This window comes from Oncorhynchus gorbuscha, linkage group LG02 (genome assembly GCF_021184085.1).
Source record: "Oncorhynchus gorbuscha isolate QuinsamMale2020 ecotype Even-year linkage group LG02, OgorEven_v1.0, whole genome shotgun sequence".
Classification (NCBI taxonomy): Eukaryota; Metazoa; Chordata; class Actinopteri; order Salmoniformes; family Salmonidae; genus Oncorhynchus; species Oncorhynchus gorbuscha.
In genome coordinates, this window is record NC_060174.1 from 106,834,475 (window position 1) to 106,855,572 (window position 21,098).

Here is a 21,098-nt window from a genome sequence, read left to right on the forward strand (position 1 = left end):
AAATTATTATTTACAATGACGGCCTAAGAACAGTGGGTTAACTGCCTGTTCAGGGGCAGAACGACAGATTTGTACCTTGTCAGCTCGGGGATTCGATCAATCAACCTTTATGGATACTAGTCCTAAACTCTAACCACTAGGCTACCTGCCGCCCCTACACTCTAACCACTAGGCTACCTGCCGCCCCTACACTCTAACCACTAGGCTACCTGCCCCCTACACTCTAACCACTAGACTACCTGCCCCCTACACTCTAACCACGAGGCTACCTAACCCCCCTACACTCTAACCACTAGGCTACCTGCCCCCCCTACACTCTAACCACAAGGCTACCTGCTGTCCCTACACTCTAACCACTAGGCTACCTGCCCCCTACACTCTAACCACTAGGCTACCTGCCCCCCTACACTCTAACCACAAGGCTACCTGCTGTCCCTACACTCTAACCACTAGGCTACCTGCCCCCCCTACACTCTAACCACTAGACTACCTGCCGCCCTACACTCTAACCACTAGACTACCTGCTGCCCCACACTCTAACCACTAGACTACCTAACCCCCCTACACTCTAACCACTAGACTACCTGCCGCCCCAAATCACAAGTGTGTTTAGTTCAGTGTGTGTTAAGATGGTTGGTACACCAGCTGTGTGTGTTTCAAGGCTAACGACAAGTGTGTTCATCGTCTGTGTGTGTGTGACTTCAGTGTGTGCGTGTGTGTCTTCAGTGTGTGTGACTTCAGTCAGTCTGTGTGTGTGTGTGTGTGTGTCTGTGTGTGTGGTGTGTGTGTGGTGTGTGTGTGTGTGTGTGTGTGTGTGTGTGTGTGTGGTGTGTGTGTGTGTGTCTAGGTGTATGACAGGTGTGATCCGTTGGAGATCTGGGAGGTGATGCTGGCGCTCCTGCTCATGCCCTGTTCGCTCCGCCCACCTCCCGACGTCGACGCCCTCCTCATAACCTGGGGGCTGTTCTTGACCCCCCCCACTCCCACCCCACTCCCCCTCTGACTCCCCCCTCCAGAGGGCTGGTGCAGGCTCCAGGGAGGGGGTCCCCCAGCCAGCACAGGGTGACCCCACGGCTGCTGGGAGCTGGACCCCCCCTGGTGATGGCTTTGTTGAGACGCTCCAGACCCCCCCGGGCTGCCGTGTGCGTCCGAGCCCTGCACGTTGGACAGCACCATGGTGCTGAAGCCTAGTCTCATGGACTCTGAGTCGAAGGCCTCCATCTCCCTGGCCTGGCGCTCCAACAGAGACCTGATACGCTCCACACGCTCGCTCTGCAGAGACAGCATCTCCTCCTCAATCTGGAGGGAGACACACACCGAGAGAGAGATGGGGGGGGGACAGTCAGATACACACACGAACACACACACACTGCGATGCCAACACCCCGCCTCCCCCCCATTCCCTACCTTGTGTTCCAGTAGAGCCCTGCGGAGCGACACTCTCTGCTCCAGGTCCTTCCTCTCTCTGTCGTGCTGGGCGTCTGTCTGCATCTTGATTTTACTCTGGTAGGCGTTCAGCAGCTCCAACTCCTGATGCAGCTGCTGCCTCAGCACCTGACACTCACCCTCTTGCGCTTCGTCCAAACGCAGCTGCAGAGGGAGAGGGAGGGGTGGGGAGGGAGAGAGGGGTGGGTGGGAGAGAGGGGTGGGGGGAGGGAGAGAGAGAGAGAGGGGTGGGTGGGGAGGGAGAGAGGGGTGGGTGGGGAGGGAGGGAAGGGAGGGGTGGGGAGGGAGAGAGGGGTGGGTGGGGTGGGTGGGGATGGAGGGAGGGGTGGGGAGGGAGAGAGGGGTGGGGTGGGTGGGGAGGGAGAGAGGGGTGGGTGGGGAGGGAGGGAAGGGAGGGAGGGGTGGGGAGGGAGAGAGGGGTGGGTGGGGTGGGTGGGGGGGGAGGGGTGGGGGGGGGAGAGAGGGGTGGGTGGGGTGGGTGGGAAGGGAGAAAGGGGTGGGTGGGGAGGGAGGGAAGGGAGGGAGGGGTGGGGAGGGAGAGAGGGGTGGGTGGGGTGGGTGGGGAGGGAGGGGTGGGGAGGGAGAGAGGGGTGGGTGGGGTGGGAGGGAAGGGAGGGGTGGGGAGGAGAGAGGGGTGGGTGGGGAGGGAGAGAGGGGTGGGGAGGGAGGGAGGGGTGGGGAGGGAGAGAGGGGTGGGTGGGGAGGGAGGGAAGGGAGGGGTGGGGAGGGAGAGAGGGGTGGGTGGGGTGGGTGGGGAGGGAGAGAGGGGTGGGTGGGGTGGGTGGGGAGGGAGAGAGGGGGTGCGGGGGGGGTGGGTGCGGAGGGAGAGAGGGGTGGGTGGGGAGGGAGAGAGAGATTGTGGGGTGGGTGGGGAGGGAGTTTGTGTAGACTAGGGGTGGGTGGGGAGGGAGAGAGAGGGTGTCTGTGGGGGGATTGAGCCTGTTTTGCCAATGTGTGGTTTCAGATTGTGTAGACTAGAGTGTGTGTGTGTGTGTGGTATCAGTTTGTGTAGACTAGTGTGTGTGTGTGGTATCAGTTTGTGTAGACTAGTGTGTGTGTGTGGTATCAGTTTGTGTAGACTAGTGTGTGTGTGTGTGTGTGGTATCAGTTTGTGTAGACTAGTGTGTGTGTGTGTGTGTGGTAGCATGTTGTGTAGACTAGTGTGTGTGTGTGTGTGGTATCAGATTGTGTAGACTAGAGCGTGTGTGTGTGTGTGTGGTATCAGATTGTGTAGACTAGAGCGTGTGTGTGTGTGCTATCAGATTGTGTAGACTAGAGCGTGTGTGTGTGTGCTATCAGATTGTGTAGACTGGAGCGTGTGTGTGGTACTCACAGCCTGTGTAGACTAGAGCGTGTGTGTGGTACTCACAGCCTGTGTGGACAACATGTGGTTGTTCGAGTGGTCGTACTGCTCGGCCAGAATGGCCAGTTTCCTGGTCTGCTCCTCCTTCAGCCTCTTGAGCACCACCTTGTGGTCGGCCTTGGGAGTGCTCTCCAACAGGTGGTTCTTCAGGACCTTGAACTGCCGTGTCTGGATCTTACACGTGTCCTGGAACTGCTTCTTAATCTGCAGCTCTTTGGACTGGGGGGGGTAAAGTACAATAGGTGGGTGTTGAAAATGGTACAACAAATATTGATCATGGAATGTTGCTTTGAATGGGATTGATTGATTGTCTGGTCTGGTCTGTCTCTCTCTCTCTCTCTCTTGTCTCTCTCTCTTGTCTCTCTCTCTTGTCTCTCTCTCTTGTCTCTCTCTCTCTCTCTCTCTCTCTTGTCTCTCTCTCTTGTCTCTCTCTCTTGTCTCTCTCTCTTGTCTCTCTCTCTCTTGTCTCTCTCTCTCTCTTGTCTCTCTCTCTCTCTTGTCTCTCTCTCTCTCTTGTCTCTCTCTCTCTCTCTCTCTCTCTCTCTCTCTCTCTCTCTCTCTCTTGTCTCTGTCTCTCTTTCTCTCTCTCTTGTTCTCTCTCTCTCTCTTGTCTCTCTCTCTCTCTCTGTCTCTCTCTCTCTCTGTCTGTCTGTCTGTCTGTCTGTCTGTCTGTCTGTCTGTCTGTCTGTCTGTCTGTCTGTCTCTCTCTCACCTTTAAACTCTTGGGTTGCTGTCGAACCTCCATGACGTGTCTGCGTCTCAGTTCTCTCTCCCTCCTCTTGTTGTACTCCAGCTGATTGGTCAGTTCCGTCTGGTGCTGCGTCCTGATATGCTCCGCCCTCATCTTCTGGATGGTTCCCAGATGTCTGAACTCCAGCTCCTGCATCGACTCGTGATGTCTGAGCAACATGGCATGTTCCAAGTCCTTCTGGGTCTGACGCTTATTCAACTCCTGACACACACAGAGAGAGGGTCTGGAGAGAGAGAGAGAGATCTTCTGGAGGAGAGTCTGAGAGAGCATCGAGATGTCTGAGAAGAGAGCATGTTCCAAGTCTGAGCTTATTCAAGACACAGAGAGAGAGAGAGAGAGAGAGAGAGAGAGAGAGAGAGAGAGAGAGAGAGAGAGAGAGAGAGGGAGAGAGAGAGAGAGAGAGAGAGAGTGGAGAGAGAGTGGAGAGAGAGTGGAGAGAGAGAGATAGAGAGAGAGAGAGAGAGAGAGAGAAAGAGAGAAAGGAGAGGTGGAGAGGAGGGAGGGAGAGGAGAGAGAGAGAGGAGAGAGGAGAGGAGAAAGGAGAGAGAGAGAGGGAGAGAGAGAGTGGAGAGAGATAGAGAGAGAGAAAGAGAGAAAGGAGAGGTGGAGAGGAGGGAGGGAGAGGAGAGAGAGAGAGGAGAGAGAGGAGAGAGAGAGAGGAGGAGAGAGGAGAGAGGAGAGAGAGGGAGAGAGAGAGGGGGAGGGAGGAGAGAAGAGTTGAAACCCGAAATGGTGGAGAGGGGGTTAAAAGAAGGGGACAAGAGAAGAATGTTCACAGATGAGGCAACTCCATTTGTTAAGATTTAGATGCACTATTGTAAAGTGACTGTTCCACTGGATGTCATAAGGTGAATGCACCAATTTGTAAGTCGCTCTGGATAAGAGCGTCTGCTAAATGACTTAAATGTAAATGTAAATGTGTTGAGCGATAACCTTTCACGGCGTTTGTAGTGAATATGGTGTGTTGTGTACCTCTCGTGTCAGATCCTGCTCCACGTTGTGCCTGGCGATGAGTATCCTCCGTTTGAAACCACGGCACTCCAGCTCCAGGTACTGCCTCTGTCTCCTCAACAGGTTGGCTTCCTCCTCAGCCTGACAAATCACACATCAAACCAAAACCCTCATTTCACGTGTGTCTCAGTTGGTAGCATGGCGTTTGCCTTGCCTAAGGTCGTGGGTTTGATTTGACCTGTCATTGCCAACAAAGGGTATATAACAAAGTATTGACATAAACTTTTGTTATTGACCAAATATTTATTTTCCATCATAATTTGCAAATAAATTCATTAAAAATCCTACAATGTGATTTTCTGGATTTTTTTTCTAATTTTGTCTGTCATAGTTGAAGTGTACCTATGATGAAAATTACAGGCCTCTCTCATCTTTTTAAGTGGGAGAACATAGACAATTGGTGGCTGACTAAATACTTTTTTGCCCCACTGTAACTCACGTTGATATTAATTGATAATTCACGTTGATGTTAATTGATAATTCACGTTGATGTTAATTGATAATTCATGTTGATTTAACGTGTAATGTACCTGGAAGTGCTGGAAGTTTTCCTTCTGCTTGGACAGCCACTCCTGCTTCTCCTTCTGCTTGGACAGCCACTCCTGCTTCTCCTTCTTAGGGGTCGACTGGTTCTCACTCAACTCCTACAGGACAGAGAGGAGAGAGAGAGAGTGTGTGTGTGTGTGCGTATATGTGTGTGTGCACCTCTCGTACCAGGTCCTGTTCCACGTTGTGTGTGTAAATAAGTGTGTGTTCAAACCAGGGTGATGCTACTAGTTTAGCGCGCTACCTAGCTAGCCGTTCCACATCACTAAACGCTACCTAGCTAGCCGTTCCATATCACTAAACGCTACCTAGCTAGCCGTTCCACATCACTAACGCTACCTAGCTAGCCTTTCCACGTCACTAACACTACCTAGCTAGCCGTTCCACGTCACTAACACTACCTAGCTAGCCGTTCTACGTCACTAACACTACTTAGCTAGCCGTTCCACGTCACTAACGCTACCTAGCTAGCATTTTCACGTCACTAACATTATCTAGCTAGCCTTTCCACGTCACTAACGCTACCTAGCTAGCCGTTCCACGTCACTAACGCTACCTAGCCAACCGTTCCATATCACTAAACACTACCTAGCCAACCGTTCCATATCGCTAACGGCTACCTAGCCAACCGTTCCATATCACTAAACGCTACCTAGCCAACCGTTCCATATCGCTAACGGCTACCTAGCCAACCGTTCCATATCGCTAACGGCTACCTAGCCAACCGTTCCATGTCGCTAACGGCTACCTAGCCAACCGTTCCATATCGCTAAACGCTACCTAGCCAACCGTTCCATATCGCTAAACGCTACCTAGCCAACCGTTCCATATCGCTAAACGCTACCTAGCCAACCGTTCCATATCGCTAAACGCTACCTAGCCAACCGTTCCATATCGCTAAACGCTACCTAGCCAACCGTTCCATATCGCTAAACGCTACCTAGCCAACCGTTCCATATCGCTAAACGCTACCTAGCCAACCGTTCCATAGCCGCTAATGGGTTCCTTCCTCGTCTCCGCAGCAACAGGACAGAGGTCAACTCAGTGATCCGGGTCGAACGGCATCAATGTAACAGTTTTGCTTCCATCCCTGTTCCTGTCCCTCACTGGAGACGAGGGACGCCAAGCAGTGCTGGTCCCTGTTCCTGTCCCTCACTGGAGACGAGGGACGCCAAGCAGTGCTGGTCCCTGTTCCTGTCCCTCACTGGGACGAGGTGCTGGTCCCTGTTCCTGCCAAGCAGTGCTGGTCCCTGTTCCTGTCCCTCACTGGAGACGAGGGACGCCAAGCAGTGCTGGTCCCTGTTCCTGTCCCTCACTGGAGACGAGGGACGCCAAGCAGTGCTGGTCCCTGTTCCTGTCCCTCACTGGAGACGCCAAGCAGTGCTGGACGTCCGTCACAAGCAGTGCTGGTCCCTGTTCCTGTCCCTCACTGGAGACGAGGGACGCCAAGCAGTGCTGGTCCCTGTTCCTGTCCCTCACTGGAGACGAGGGACGCCAAGCAGTGCTGGTCCCTGTTCCTGTCCCTCACGCCAAGCAGTGCTGGTCCCTGTTCCTGTCCCTCACTGGAGACGAGGGACGCCAAGCAGTGCTGGTCCCTGTTCCTGTCCCTCACTGGAGACGAGGGACGCCAAGCAGTGCTGGTCCCTGTTCCTGTCCCTCACTGGAGACGAGGGACGCCAAGCAGTGCTGGTCCCTGTTCCTGTCCCTCACTGGAGACGAGGGACGCCAAGCAGTGCTGGTCCCTGTTCCTGTCCCTCACTGGAGACGAGGGACGCCAAGCAGTGCTGGTCCCTGTTCCTGTCCCTCACTGGAGACGAGGGACGCCAAGCAGTGCTGGTCCCTGTTCCTGTCCCTCACTGGAGACGAGGGACGCCAAGCAGTGCTGGTCCCTGTTCCTGTCCCTCACTGGAGACGAGGGACGCCAAGCAGTGCTGGTCCCTGTCCCTCACTGGAGACGAGGGACGCCAAGCAGTGCTGGTCCCTGTTCCTGTCCCTCACTGGAGACGAGGGACGCCAAGCAGTGCTGGTCCCTGTTCCTGTCCCTCACTCCCTGGTTCCTGTCCCTCACTGGAGACGAGGGACGCCAAGCAGTGCTGGTCCCTGTTCCTGTCCCTCACTGGAGACGAGGGACGCCAAGCAGTGCTGGTCCCTGTTCCTCACTGGAGACGAGGGACGCCAAGCAGTGCTGGTCCCTGTTCCTGTCCCTCACTGGAGACGAGGGACGCCAAGCAGTGCTGTTCCTGTCCCTCACTGGAGACGAGGACGCCCAGTGCTGGTCCTGTCCTCACTGGAGACGAGGGACGCCAAGCAGTGCTGGTCCCTGTTCCTGTCCCTCACTGGAGACGAGGGACGCCAAGCAGTGCTGGTCCCTGTTCCTGTCCCTCACTGGAGACGAGGGACGCCAAGCAGTGCTGGTCCCTGTTCCTGTCCCTCACTGGAGACGAGGGACGCCAAGCAGTGCTGGTCCCTGTTCCTGTCCCTCACTGGAGACGAGGGACGCCAAGCAGTGCTGGTCCCTGTTCCTGTCCCTCACTGGAGACGAGGGACGCCAAGCAGTGCTGGTCCCTGTTCCCCTCACTGGAGACGAGGGACGCCAAGCAGTGCTGGTCCCTGTTCCTGTCCCTCACTGGAGACAGGGACGCCAAGCAGTGCTGGTCCCTGTTCCTGTCCCTCACTGGAGACGAGGGACGCCAAGCAGTGCTGGTCCCTGTTCCTGTCCCTCACTGGAGACGAGGGACGCCAAGCAGTGCTGGTCCCTGTTCCTGTCCCTCACTGGAGACGAGGGACGCCAAGCAGTGCTGGTCCCTGTTCCTGTCCCTCACTGGAGGGACGAGCAGTGCTGGTCCCTGTTCCTGTCCCTCACTGGAGACGAGGGAGCAGTGCTGGTCCCTGTTCCTGTCCCTCACTGGAGACGAGGGACGCCAAGCAGTGCTGGTCCCTGTTCCTGTCCCTCACTGGAGACGAGGGACGCCAAGCAGTGCTGGTCCCTGTTCCTGTCCCTCACTGGAGACGAGGGACGCCAAGCAGTGCTGGTCCCTGTTCCTGTCCCTCACTGGAGACGAGGGACGCCAAGCAGTGCTGGTCCCTGTTCCTGTCCCTCACTGGAGACGAGGGACGCCAAGCAGTGCTGGTCCCTGTTCCTGTCCCTCACTGGAGACGAGGGACGCCAAGCAGTGCTGGTCCCTGTTCCTGTCCTCACTGGAGACGAGGGACGCCAAGCAGTGCTGGTCCCTGTTCCTGTCCCTCACTGGAGGGAGGGACGCCAAGCAGTGCTGGTCCCTGTTCCTGTCCCTCACTGGAGACGAGGGACGCCAAGCAGTGCTGGTCCCTGTTCCTGTCCCTCACTGGAGACGAGGGACGCCAAGCAGTGCTGGTCCCTGTTCCTGTCCCTCACTCAAGCAGTGCTGGTCCCTGTTCCTGTCCCTCACTGGAGACGAGGGACGCCAAGCAGTGCTGGTCCCTGTTCCTGTCCCTCACTGGAGACGAGGGACGCCAAGCAGTGCTGGTCCCTGTTCCTGTCCCTCACTGGAGACGAGGGACGCCAAGCAGTGCTGGTCCCTGTTCCTGTCCCTCACTGGAGACGAGGGACGCCAAGCAGTGCTGGTCCCTGTCCCTCACTGGAGACGAGGGACGCCTCACTGGTCCCTGTTCCTGTCCCTCACTGGAGACGAGGGACGCCAAGCAGTGCTGGTCCCTGTTCCTGTCCCTCACTGGAGACGAGGGACGCCAAGCAGTGCTGGTCCCTGTTCCTGTCCCTCACTGGAGACGAGGGACGCCAAGCAGTGCTGGTCCCTGTTCCTGTCCCTCACTGGAGACGAGGGAGTGCTGGTCCCTGTTCCTGTCCCTCACTGGAGACAGGGACGCAGTGCTGGTCCCTGTTCCTGTCCCTCACTGGAGACGAGGGACGCCAAGCAGTGCTGGTCCCTGTTCCTGTCCCTCACTGGAGACGAGGGACGCCAAGCAGTGCTGGTCCCTGTTCCTGTCCCTCACTGGAGACGAGGGACGCCAAGCAGTGCTGGTCCCTGTTCCTGTCCCTCACTGGAGACGAGGGACGCCAAGCAGTGCTGGTCCCTGTTCCTGTCCCTCACTGGAGACGAGGGACGCCAAGCAGTGCTGGTCCCTGTTCCTGTCCCTCACTGGAGACGAGGGACGCCAAGCAGTGCTGGTCCCTGTTCCTGTCCCTCACTGGAGACGAGGGACGCCAAGCAGTGCTGGTCCCTGTTCCTGTCCCTCACTGGAGACGAGGGACGCCAAGCAGTGCTGGTCCCTGTTCCTGTCCCTCACGCCAAGCAGTGCTGGTCCCTGTTCCTGTCCCTCACTGGAGACGAGGGACGCCAAGCAGTGCTGGTCCCTGTTCCTGTCCCTCACTGGAGACGAGGGACGCCAAGCAGTGCTGGTCCCTGTTCCTGTCCCTCACTGGAGACGAGGGACGCCAAGCAGTGCTGGTCCCTGTTCCTGTCCCTCACTGGAGACGAGGACGCCAAGCAGTGCTGGTCCCTGTTCCTGTCCCTCACTGGAGACGAGGGACGCCAAGCAGTGCTGGTCCCTGTTCCTGTCCCTCACTGGAGACGAGGGACGCCAAGCAGTGCTGGTCCCTGTTCCTGTCCCTCACTGGAGACGAGGGACGCCAAGCAGTGCTGGTCCCTGTTCCTGTCCCTCACTGGAGACGAGGGACGCCTGTTCCTGTCCCTCACTGGAGACGAGGGACGCCAAGCAGTGCTGGTCCCTGTTCCTGTCCCTCACTGGAGACGAGGGACGCCAAGCAGTGCTGGTCCCTGTTCCTGTCCCTCACTGGAGACGAGGGACGCCAAGCAGTGCTGGTCCCTGTTCCTGTCCCTCACTGGAGACGAGGGACGCCAAGCAGTGCTGGTCCCTGTTCCTGTCCCTCACTGGAGACGAGGGACGCCAAGCAGTGCTGGTCCCTGTTCCTGTCCCTCACTGGAGACGAGGGACGCCAAGCAGTGCTGGTCCCTGTTCCTGTCCCTCACTGGAGACGAGGGACGCCAAGCAGTGCTGGTCCCTGTTCCTGTCCCTCACTGGAGACGAGGGACGCCAAGCAGTGCTGGTCCCTGTTCCTGTCCCTCACTGGAGACGAGGGACGCCAAGCAGTGCTGGTCCCTGTTCCTGTCCCTCACTGGAGACGAGGGACGCCAAGCAGTGCTGGTCCCTGTTCCTGTCCCTCACTGGAGACGAGGGACGCCAAGCAGTGCTGGTCCCTGTTCCTGTCCCTCACTGGAGACGAGGGACGCCAAGCAGTGCTGGTCCCTGTTCCTGTCCCTCACTGGAGACGGGACGCCAAGCAGTGCTGGTCCCTGTTCCTGTCCCTCACTGGAGACGAGGGACGCCAAGCAGTGCTGGTCCCTGTTCCTGTCCCTCACTGGAGACGAGGGACGCCAAGCAGTGCTGGTCCCTGTTCCTGTCCCTCACTGGAGACGAGGGACGCCAAGCAGTGCTGGTCCCTGTTCCTGTCCCTCACTGGAGACGAGGGACGCCAAGCAGTGCTGGTCCCTGTTCCTGTCCCTCACTGGAGACGAGGGACGCCAAGCAGTGCTGGTCCCTGTTCCTGTCCCTCACTGGAGACGAGGGACGCCAAGCAGTGCTGGTCCCTGTTCCTGTCCCTCACTGGAGACGAGGGACGCCAAGCAGTGCTGGTCCCTGTTCCTGTCCCTCACTGGAGACGAGGGACGCCAAGCAGTGCTGGTCCCTGGTCCCTCACTGGAGACGAGGACGCCAAGCAGTGCTGGTCCCTGTTCCTGTCCCTCACTGGAGACGAGGACGCCAAGCAGTGCTGGTCCCTGTTCCTGTCCCTCACTGGAGACGAGGGACGCCAAGCAGTGCTGGTCCCTGTTCCTGTCCCTCACTGGAGACGAGGGACGCCAAGCAGTGCTGGTCCCTGTTCCTGTCCCTCACTGGAGACGAGGGACGCCAAGCAGTGCTGGTCCCTGTTCCTGTCCCTCACTGGAGACGAGGGACGCCAAGCAGTGCTGGTCCCTGTTCCTGTCCCTCACTGGAGACGAGGGACGCCAAGCAGTGCTGGTCCCTGTTCCTGTCCCTCACTGGAGACGAGGGACGCCAAGCAGTGCTGGTCCCTGTTCCTGTCCCTCACTGGAGACGCAGTGGGACGCCAAGCAGTGCTGGTCCCTGTCCCTCACTGGAGACGAGGGACGCCAAGCAGTGCTGGTCCCTGTTCCTGTCCCTCACTGGAGACGAGGGACGCCAAGCAGTGCTGGTCCCTGTTCCTGTCCCTCACTGGAGACGAGGGACGCCAAGCAGTGCTGGTCCCTGTTCCTGTCCCTCACTGGAGACGAGGGACGCCAAGCAGTGCTGGTCCCTGTTCCTGTCCCTCACTGGAGACGAGGGACGCCAAGCAGTGCTGGTCCCTGTTCCTGTCCCTCACTGGAGACGAGGGACGCCAAGCAGTGCTGGTCCCTGTTCCTCACTGGAGACGAGGGACGCCAAGCAGTGCTGGTCCCTGTTCCTGTCCTCACTGGAGACGAGGGACGCCAAGCAGTGCTGGTCCCTGTTCCTGTCCCTCACTGGAGACGAGGGACGCCAAGCAGTGCTGGTCCCTGTTCCTGTCCCTCTGTCCCTCACTGGAGACGAGGGACGCCAAGCAGTGCTGGTCCCTGTTCCTGTCCCTCACTGGAGACGAGGGACGCCAAGCAGTGCTGGTCCCTGTTCCTGTCCCTCACTGGAGACGAGGGACGCCAAGCAGTGCTGGTTCCTGTTCCTCACTGGAGACGAGGGACGCCAAGCAGTGCTGGTCCCTGTTCCTGTCCCTCACTGGAGACGAGGGACGCCAAGCAGTGCTGGTCCCTGTTCCTGTCCCTCACTGGAGACGAGGGACGCCAAGCAGTGCTGGTCCCTGTTCCTGTCCCTCACTGGAGACGAGGGACGCCAAGCAGTGCTGGTCCCTGTTCCTGTCCCTCACTGGAGGGACGTCCCTCACCACGCAGTGCTGGTCCCTGTTCCTGTCCCTCACTGGAGCAGTGCTGCAGTGCTGGTCCCTGTTCCTGTCCCTCACTGGAGACGAGGGACGCCAAGCAGTGCTGGTCCCTGTTCCTCACTGGAGACGAGGGACGCCAAGCAGTGCTGGTCCCTGTTCCTGTCCCTCACTGGAGACGAGGGACGCCAAGCAGTGCTGGTCCCTGTTCCTGTCCCTCACTGGAGACGAGGGACGCCAAGCAGTGCTGGTCCCTGTTCCTGTCCCTCACTGGAGACGAGGGACGCCAAGCAGTGCTGGTCCCTGTTCCTGTCCCTCACTGGAGACGAGGGACGCCAAGCAGTGCTGGTCCCTGTTCCTGTCCCTCACTGGAGACGAGGGACGCCAAGCAGTGCTGGTCCCTGTTCCTGTCCCTCACTGGAGACGAGGGACAAGCAGTGCTGGTCCCTGTTCCTGTCCCTCACGAGGGACGCCAAGCAGTGCTGGTCCCTGTTCCTGTCCCTCACTGGAGACGAGGGACGCCAAGCAGTGCTGGTCCCTGTTCCTGTCCCTCACTGGAGACGAGGGACGCCAAGCAGTGCTGGTCCCTGTTCCTGTCCCTCACTGGGAGACGAGGGACGCCAAGCAGTGCTGGTCCCTGTTCCTGTCCCTCACTGGAGACGAGGGACGCCAAGCAGTGCTGGTCCCTGTTCCTGTCCCTCACTCACTGGTTCCTGTCCTCACTGGAGACGGGACGCCAAGCAGTGCTGGTCCCTGTTCCTGTCCCTCACTGGAGACGAGGGACGCCAAGCAGTGCTGGTCCCTGTTCCTGTCCCTCACTGGAGACGAGGGGGCCAAGCAGTGCTGGTCCCTGTTCCTGTCCCTCACTGGAGACGAGGGACGCCAAGCAGTGCTGGTCCCTGTTCCTGTCCCTCACTGGAGACGAGGGACGCCAAGCAGTGCTGGTCCCTGTTCCTGTCCCTCACTGGAGACGAGGGACGCCAAGCAGTGCTGGTCCCTGTTCCTGTCCCTCACTGGAGACGAGGGACGCCAAGCAGTGCTGGTCCCTGTTCCTGTCCCTCACTGGAGACGAGGGACGCCAAGCAGTGCTGGTCCCTGTTCCTGTCCCTCACTGGAGACGAGGGACGCCAAGCAGTGCTGGTCCCTGTTCCTGTCCCTCACTGGAGACGAGGGACGCCAAGCAGTGCTGGTCCCTGTTCCTGTCCCTCACTGGAGACGAGGGACGCCAAGCAGTGCTGGTCCCTGTTCCTGTCCCTCACTGGAGACGAGGGACGCCAAGCAGTGCTGGTCCCTGTTCCTGTCCCTCACTGGAGACGAGGACGCCAAGCAGTGCTGGTCCCTGTTCCTGTCCCTCACTGGAGACGAGGGACGCCAAGCAGTGCTGGTCCCTGTTCCTGTCCCTCACTGGAGACGAGGGACGCCAAGGTGCTGGTCCCTGTTCCTGTCCTCACTGGAGCAGCCAAGCAGTGCTGGTCCCTGTGTCCCTCACTGGTCCCTGCTGGTCCCTGTTCCTCACTGGAGACGAGGGACGCCAAGCAGTGCTGGTCCCTGTTCCTGTCCCTCACTGGAGACGAGGGACGCCAAGCAGTGCTGGTCCCTGGTCCCTGTTCCTGTCCCTCACTGGAGACGAGGGACGCCAAGCAGTGCTGGTCCCTGTTCCTGTCCCTCACTGGAGACGAGGGACGCCAAGCAGTGCTGGTCCCTGTTCCTGTCCCTCACTGGAGACGAGGGACGCCAAGCAGTGCTGGTCCCTGTTCCTGTCCCTCACTGGAGACGAGGGACGCCAAGCAGTGCTGGTCCCTGTTCCTGTCCTCGAGGGACTGGCAGTGCTGGTCCCTGTTCCTGTCCCTCACTGGAGACGAGGGACGCCAAGCAGTGCTGGTCCCTGTTCCTGTCCCTCACTGGAGACGAGGGACGCCAAGCAGTGCTGGTCCCTGTTCCTGTCCCTCACTGGAGACGAGGGACGCCAAGCAGTGCTGGTCCCTGTTCCTGTCCCTCACTGGAGACGAGGGACGCCAAGCAGTGCTGGTCCCTGTTCCTGTCCCTCACTGGAGACGAGGGACGCCAAGCAGTGCTGGTCCCTGTTCCTGTCCCTCACTGGAGACGAGGGACGCCAAGCAGTGCTGGTCCCTGTTCCTGTCCCTCACTGGAGACGAGGGACGCCAAGCAGTGCTGGTCCCTGTTCCTGTCCCTCACTGGAGACGAGGGACGCCAAGCAGTGCTGGTCCCTGTTCCTGTCCCTCACTGGAGACGAGGGACGCCAAGCAGTGCTGGTCCCTGTTCCTGTCCCTCACTGGAGACGAGGGACGCCAAGCAGTGCTGGTCCCTGTTCCTGTCCCTCACTGGAGACGAGGGACGCCAAGCAGTGCTGGTCCCTGTTCCTGTCCCTCACTGGAGACGAGGGACGCCAAGCAGTGCTGGTCCCTGTTCCTGTCCCTCACTGGAGACGAGGGACGCCAAGCAGTGCTGGTCCCTGTTCCTGTCCCTCACTGGAGACGAGGGACGCCAAGCAGTGCTGGTCCCTGTTCCTGTCCCTCACTGGAGACGAGGGACGCCAAGCAGTGCTGGTCCCTGTTCCTGACGAGGGACGCCAAGCAGTGCTGGTCCCTGTTCCTGTCTCTCACTGGAGACGAGGGACGCCAAGCAGTGCTGGTCCCTGTTCCTGTCCCTCACTGCCAAGCAGTGCTGGTCCCTGTTCCTGTCCCTCACTGGAGGAGGGACGCCAAGCAGTGCTGGTCCCTGTTCCTGTCCCTCACTGGAGACGAGGGACGCCAAGCAGTGCTGGTCCCTGTTCCTGTCCCTCACTGGAGACGAGGGACGCCAAGCAGTGCTGGTCCCTGTTCCTGTCCCTCACTGGAGACGAGGGACGCCAAGCAGTGCTGGTCCCTGTTCCTGTCCCTCACTGGAGACGAGGGAGCAGTGCTGGTCCCTGTTCCTGTCCCTCACTGGAGACGAGGGACCAAGCAGTGCTGGTCCCTGTTCCTGTCCCTCACTGGAGACGAGGGACGCCAAGCAGTGCTGGTCCCTGTTCCTGTCCCTCACTGGAGACGAGGGACGCCAAGCAGTGCTGGTCCCTGTTCCTGTCCCTCACTGGAGACGAGGGACGCCAAGCAGTGCTGGTCCCTGTTCCTGTCCCTCACTGGAGACGAGGGACGCCAAGCAGTGCTGGTCCCTGTTCCTGTCCCTCACTGGAGACGAGGGACGCCAAGCAGTGCTGGTCCCTGTTCCTGTCCCTCACTGGAGACGAGGGACGCCAAGCAGTGCTGGTCCCTGTTCCTGTCCCTCACTGGAGACGAGGGACGCCAAGCAGTGCTGGTGTTCCTGTCCCTCACTGGCTGGTCCCTGTTCCTGTCCCTCACTGGAGACGAGGGACGCCAAGCAGTGCTGGTCCCTGTTCCTGTCCCTCACTGGAGACGAGGGACGCCAAGCAGTGCTGGTCCCTGTTCCTGTCCCTCACTGGAGACGAGGGACGCCAAGCAGTGCTGGTCCCTGTTCCTGTCCCTCACTGGAGACGAGGGACGCCAAGCAGTGCTGGTCCCTGTCCCTCACTGGAGACGAGGGACGCCAAGCAGTGCTGGTCCCTGTTCCTGTCCCTCACTGGAGACGAGGGGAGTGCTGGTCCCTGTTCCTGCCAAGCAGTGCTGGTCCCTGTTCCTGTCCCTCACTGGAGACGAGGGACGCCAAGCAGTGCTGGTCCCTGTTCCTGTCCCTCACTGGAGACGAGGGACGCCAAGCAGTGCTGGTCCCTGTTCCTGTCCCTCACTGGAGACGAGGGACGCCAAGCAGTGCTGGTCCCTGTTCCTGTCCCTCACTGGAGACGAGGGACGCCAAGCAGTGCTGGTCCCTGTTCCTGTCCCTCACTGGAGACGAGGGACGCCAAGCAGTGCTGGTCCCTGTTCCTGTCCCTCACTGGAGACGAGGGACGCCAAGCAGTGCTGGTCCCTGTTCCTGTCCCTCACTGGAGACGAGGGACGCCAAGCAGTGCTGGTCCCTGTTCCTGTCCTCACTGGAGACGAGGGACGCCTGCAGTGCTGGTCCCTGTTCCTGTCCCTCACTGGAGACGAGGGACGTCCCTCACCAACGCAGTGCTGGTCCCTGTTCCTGTCCCTCACTGGAGACGAGGGACGCCAAGCAGTGCTGGTCCCTGTTCCTGTCCCTCACTGGAGACGAGGGACGCCAAGCAGTGCTGGTCCCTGTTCCTGTCCCTCACTGGAGACGAGGGACGCCAAGCAGTGCTGGTCCCTGTTCCTGTCCCTCACTGGAGACGCAGTGCTGGGTTCCTGTCCCGAGACGAGGGAAGCAGTGCTGGTCCCTGTTCCTGTCCCTCACTGGAGACGAGGGACGCCAAGCAGTGCTGGTCCCTGTTCCTGTCCCTCACTGGAGACGAGGGACGCCAAGCAGTGCTGGTCCCTGTTCCTGTCCCTCACTGGAGACGAGGGACGCCAAGCAGTGCTGGTCCCTGTTCCTGTCCCTCACTGGAGACGAGGGACGCCAAGCAGTGCTGGTCCCTGTTCCTGTCCCTCACTGGAGACGAGGGACGCCAAGCAGTGCTGGTCCCTGTTCCTGTCCCTCACTGGAGACGAGGGACGCCAAGCAGTGCTGGTCCCTGTTCCTGTCCCTCACTGGAGACGAGGGACGCCAAGCAGTGCTGGTCCCTGTTCCTGTCCCTCACTGGAGACGAGGGACGCCAAGCAGTGCTGGTCCCTGTTCCTGTCCCTCACTGGAGACGAGGGACGCCAAGCAGTGCTGGTCCCTGTTCCTGTCCCTCACTGGAGACGAGGGACGCCAAGCAGTGCTGGTCCCTGTTCCTGTCCCTCACTGGAGACGAGGGACGCCAAGCAGTGCTGGTCCCTGTTCCTGTCCCTCACTGGAGACGAGGGACGCCAAGCAGTGCTGGTCCCTGTTCCTGTCCCTCACTGGAGACGAGGGACGCCAAGCAGTGCTGGTCCCTGTTCCTGTCCCTCACTGGAGACGAGGGACGCCAAGCAGTGCTGGTCCCTGTTCCTCACTGGAGACGAGGGACGCCAAGCAGTGCTGGTCCCTGTTCCTGTCCCTCACTGGAGACGAGGGACGCCAAGCAGTGCTGGTCCCTGTTCCTGTCCCTCACTGGAGACGAGGGACGGCAGTGCTGGTCCCTGTTCCTGTCCCTCACTGGAGACGAGGGTGCAGTGCTGGTCCCTGTTCCTGTCCCTCACTGGAGACGAGGACGGCAGTGCTGGTCCCTGTTCCTGTCCCTCACTGGAGACGAGGGACAGCAGTGCTGGTCCCTGTTCCTGTCCCTCACTGGAGACGAGGGACGCCAAGCAGTGCTGGTCCCTGTTCCTGTCCCTCACTGGAGACGAGGGACGCCAAGCAGTGCTGGTCCCTGTTCCTGTCCCTCACTGGAGACGAGGGACGCCAAGCAGTGCTGGTCCCTGTTCCTGTCCCTCACTGGAGACGAGGGACGCCAAGCAGTGCTGGTCCCTGTTCCTGTCCCTCACTGGAGACGAGGGACGCCAAGCAGTGCTGGTCCCTGTTCCTGTCCCTCACTGGAGACGAGGGACGCCAAGCAGTGCTGGTCCCTGTTCCTGTCCCTCACCTGTTCATCCATGAAGCAGCGTTCCCTGTTCCTGTCCCTCACCTGTGTGTGTGTGTGTCCCTGTTCCTGTCCTCACTGGAGACTGGTCCCTGTGACGCCAAGCAGTGTGTGTGTGTGTGTGTGTGTGTGTGTGTGTGTGTGTGTGTGTGTGTGTGTGTGTGTGTGTGTGTGTGTGTGTGTGTGTGTGTGTGTGTGTGTGTGTGCGTGTGTGTGTGTGTACACTGAACCAAAATATAAACGCAACTTGTAAAAAGTGTTGTTCCCATGTTTCGTGATGAGCTGAAATAAAAGATCCCAGGAATGTTTCATAAGCATAAGCATAATGCCACAGATGTGCAGTTTTGTGACACAACACAATGCCACAGATGTCTCAAGTGTTGAAGGAGTGTGCAATTGACACGCTGACCGCAGGAATGTCCACCGGAGCGGTTGCCAGAGAATGTAATGTTAATTTCTCTACCATAAGCCGCCTCCGTCGTTTTAGGTCATTTGGGAGTACGTCCAACCGGCCTCAGATCAAGTGAATGGCGTCGTGTGGGCGAGCGGTTTGCTGAGTGCCCCATGGTGGCGGTGGGGTTATGGTATGGGGCAGGCAAAAGGCTACAGACAACGAACACAATGACATTTTATCGATGGCAATTTGAGATACTGTGACGAGATCCTGAGGCCCATGTTGTGTTTATATTTTTGTTCAGTATATATAAGTGTGTACCTCTTTGAGCTGCTCTATGCGTGTGTGCGTGTGTGTGTGCGTGTGTATATAAGTGTGTGTGTGTATATATAAGAGTGTGTGTGTACCTCTTTGAGCTGCTCTGTGCGTGTGCGTGTGTGTGTGTGTGTGCGTGTTTATATAAGTGTGTGTGTGTATATATAAGTGTGTGTGTACCTCTTTGAGCTGCTCTGTGCGTGTGCGTGTGTGTGTATATAAGTGTGTGTATATAAGTGTGTGTGTGTATATATAAGAGTGTGTGTGTATATATAAGAGTGTGGGCTTGTGTGTGTGTGCGTGTGCGTGTGTGTATATAAGTGTGTGTGTGTATATGTAAGAGTGTGTGTGTGTGTGTGTGTATATAAGTGTGTGTGTGTGTATATATAAGTGTGTGTGTGTGTATATAAGTGTGTGTGTGTATATGTAAGAGTGTGTGTATATAAGACTGTGTGTATATAAGAGTGTGTGTGTACCTCTTTGAGCCGCTCCTTGCGTAGTTTGTATTCTCGTTTCTGAGACTCCAGGAAGATGCTGAGTTCTTTCTTCTGCTGGACCTGAATGTGCTGCTGGAACTTCTTCTCATCGTTGTTAAAGGTCTTCGCCTGCGTGCCCGCGCACACACACACACACACACACACACACACACACACACACACACACACACACACACACACACACGCACGCACGCACGCACGCACGCACGCACGCACACACACACACACACACACACACACACACACACACACACACACACACACACACACACGCACACACACACACGCGCACACACGAAAGAGAGAAAACCGCATGAGCAGGAGTTGCAGTGTATTTCGTTCTCACTGTCTGTGTGGAGTGCATAACAGAGGTGACTCGTCCTCTGTGTGGAGAGTGCATAACAGACGTGACTCGTCCTCTGTCCTCTGTGTGGAGAGTGCATAACAGAGGTGACTCGTCCTCTGTCCTCTGTGTGGAGAGTGCATAACAGAGGTGACTCGTCCTCTGTGTGGAGAGTGCATAACAGGCGTGACTCGTCCTCTGTGTGGAGAGTGCATAACAGAGGTGACTCGTCCTCTGTCCTCTGTGTGGAGAGTGCATAACAGAGGTGACTCGTTCTCTGTCCTCTGTGTGTAGAGTGCATAACAGAGGTGACTCGTTCTCTGTCCTCTGTGTGGAGAGTGCATAACAGAGGTGACTCGTCCTCTGTGTGTAGAGTGCATAACAGAGGTGACTCGTTCTCTGTCCTCTGTGTGGAGTGCATAACAGAGGTGACTCGTTCTCTGTCCTCTGTGTGGAGAGTGCATAACAGAGGTGACTCGTTCTCTGTCCTCTGTGTGGAGAGTGCATAACAGAGGTGACTTGTCCTCTTTGTGGAGAGTGCATAACAGAGGTGACTCGTTCTCTGTCCTCTGTGTGTCGAGTGCATAACAGAGGTGACTCGTTCTCTGTCCTCTGTGTGGAGTGCATAACAGAGGTGACTCGTTCTCTGTCCTCTGTGTGGAGAGTGCATAACAGAGGTGACTCGTTCTCTGTCCTCTGTGTGGAGTGCATAACAGAGGTGACTCGTTCTCTGTCCTCTGTGTGGAGTGCATAACAGAGGTGACTCGTTCTCTGTCCTCTGTGTGGAGTGCATAACAGAGGTGACTCGTTCTCTGTCCTCTGTGTGTAGAGTGCATAACAGAGGTGACTCGTTCTCTGTCCTCTGTGTGGAGTGCATAACAGAGGTGACTCGTCCTCTGTCCTCTGTGTGGAGAGTGCATAACAGAGGTGACTCGTCCTCTGTGTGGAGTGTGCATAACAGAGGTGACTCGTCCTCTGTGTGGAGTGCATAACAGAGGTGACTCGTCCTCTGTGTGGAGTGCATAACAGAGGTGACTCGTCCTCTGTGTGGATCTCACTGTCATAACAGAGGTGACTCTAAGACACTGCATCTCTGTCCTCTGTGACACTGCATCTCACTGTCACTACAGACCCTGGCATAACAGAGGACCCTGGTGACTCGTCTAAGACACTGCATCTCAGTGTCACTACAGACCCTGGTAAGATTCCAGGCTGTATCTCAGTGGTCTAAGACACTGCATCTCACTGTCACTACAGACCCTGGTTCAGCGGTCTAAGACACTGCATCTCACTGTCACTACAGACCCTGGTTCAGCGGTTTAAGACACTGCATCTCACTGTCACTACAGACCCTGGTTCAGCGGTCTAAGACACTGCATCTCACTGTCACTACAGACCCTGGTTCAGCGGTTTAAGACACTGCATCTCACTGTCACTACAGACCCTGGTTCAGCGGTCTAAGACACTGCATCTCACTGTCACTACAGACCCTGGTTCAGTGGTCTAAGACACTGCATCTCACTGTTTCGAGGACAAAATCACCACCTTCCGGAGACAGCTGAAACCCCACCTCTTTAAGGAATACCTAGGATAGGATAAAGTAATCCTTCTCACCCACCCCCCTTAAAAGATTTAGATGCACTATTGTAAAGTGGCTGTTCCACTGGATGACATAAGGTGAATGCACCAATTTGTAAGTCGCTCTGGATAAGAGCGTCTGCTAAATGACTTAAATGTAAATGTAAATGTAAAATGTCACCAATATTACCGAAGGTGGCTCCCCTTCTTGTTCGGGTGGCGCTCGGCGGTCGTCGTCGCCGCCGGTCTACTCGCTGCCACCGATCCTTTGTTCCGTGTTCGTTTGGTTTTGTCTGTTCATTGTCTGGTTGTTGGGTTGGGGTTATTTAAGTTCGT

General features: G+C 57.8%; 1 protein-coding gene across 2 annotated transcripts in view; it reads right to left on the bottom strand.

Moving 5' to 3' along the window:
• Positions 1-501: 501 nt before the first annotated feature.
• The window catches only part of LOC124015186 (serine/threonine-protein kinase TAO1-like), a 51,903-nt gene continuing 31,306 nt past the window's right edge, over positions 502-21,098 (bottom strand). For both annotated transcript variants that reach the window (XM_046330206.1, XM_046330196.1), the window contains 7 exons: positions 18,821-18,949; positions 5,102-5,215; positions 4,533-4,652; positions 3,522-3,761; positions 2,816-3,028; positions 1,408-1,590; positions 502-1,299 (listed from right to left, as the gene is read on the bottom strand). In XM_046330206.1, coding sequence (XP_046186162.1) covers positions 844-1,299; positions 1,408-1,590; positions 2,816-3,028; positions 3,522-3,761; positions 4,533-4,652; positions 5,102-5,215; positions 18,821-18,949 — 1,455 coding nt within the window. In that variant the 3' untranslated portion in view covers positions 502-843. The remainder of the gene's footprint in view (positions 1,300-1,407; positions 1,591-2,815; positions 3,029-3,521; positions 3,762-4,532; positions 4,653-5,101; positions 5,216-18,820; positions 18,950-21,098) is intronic.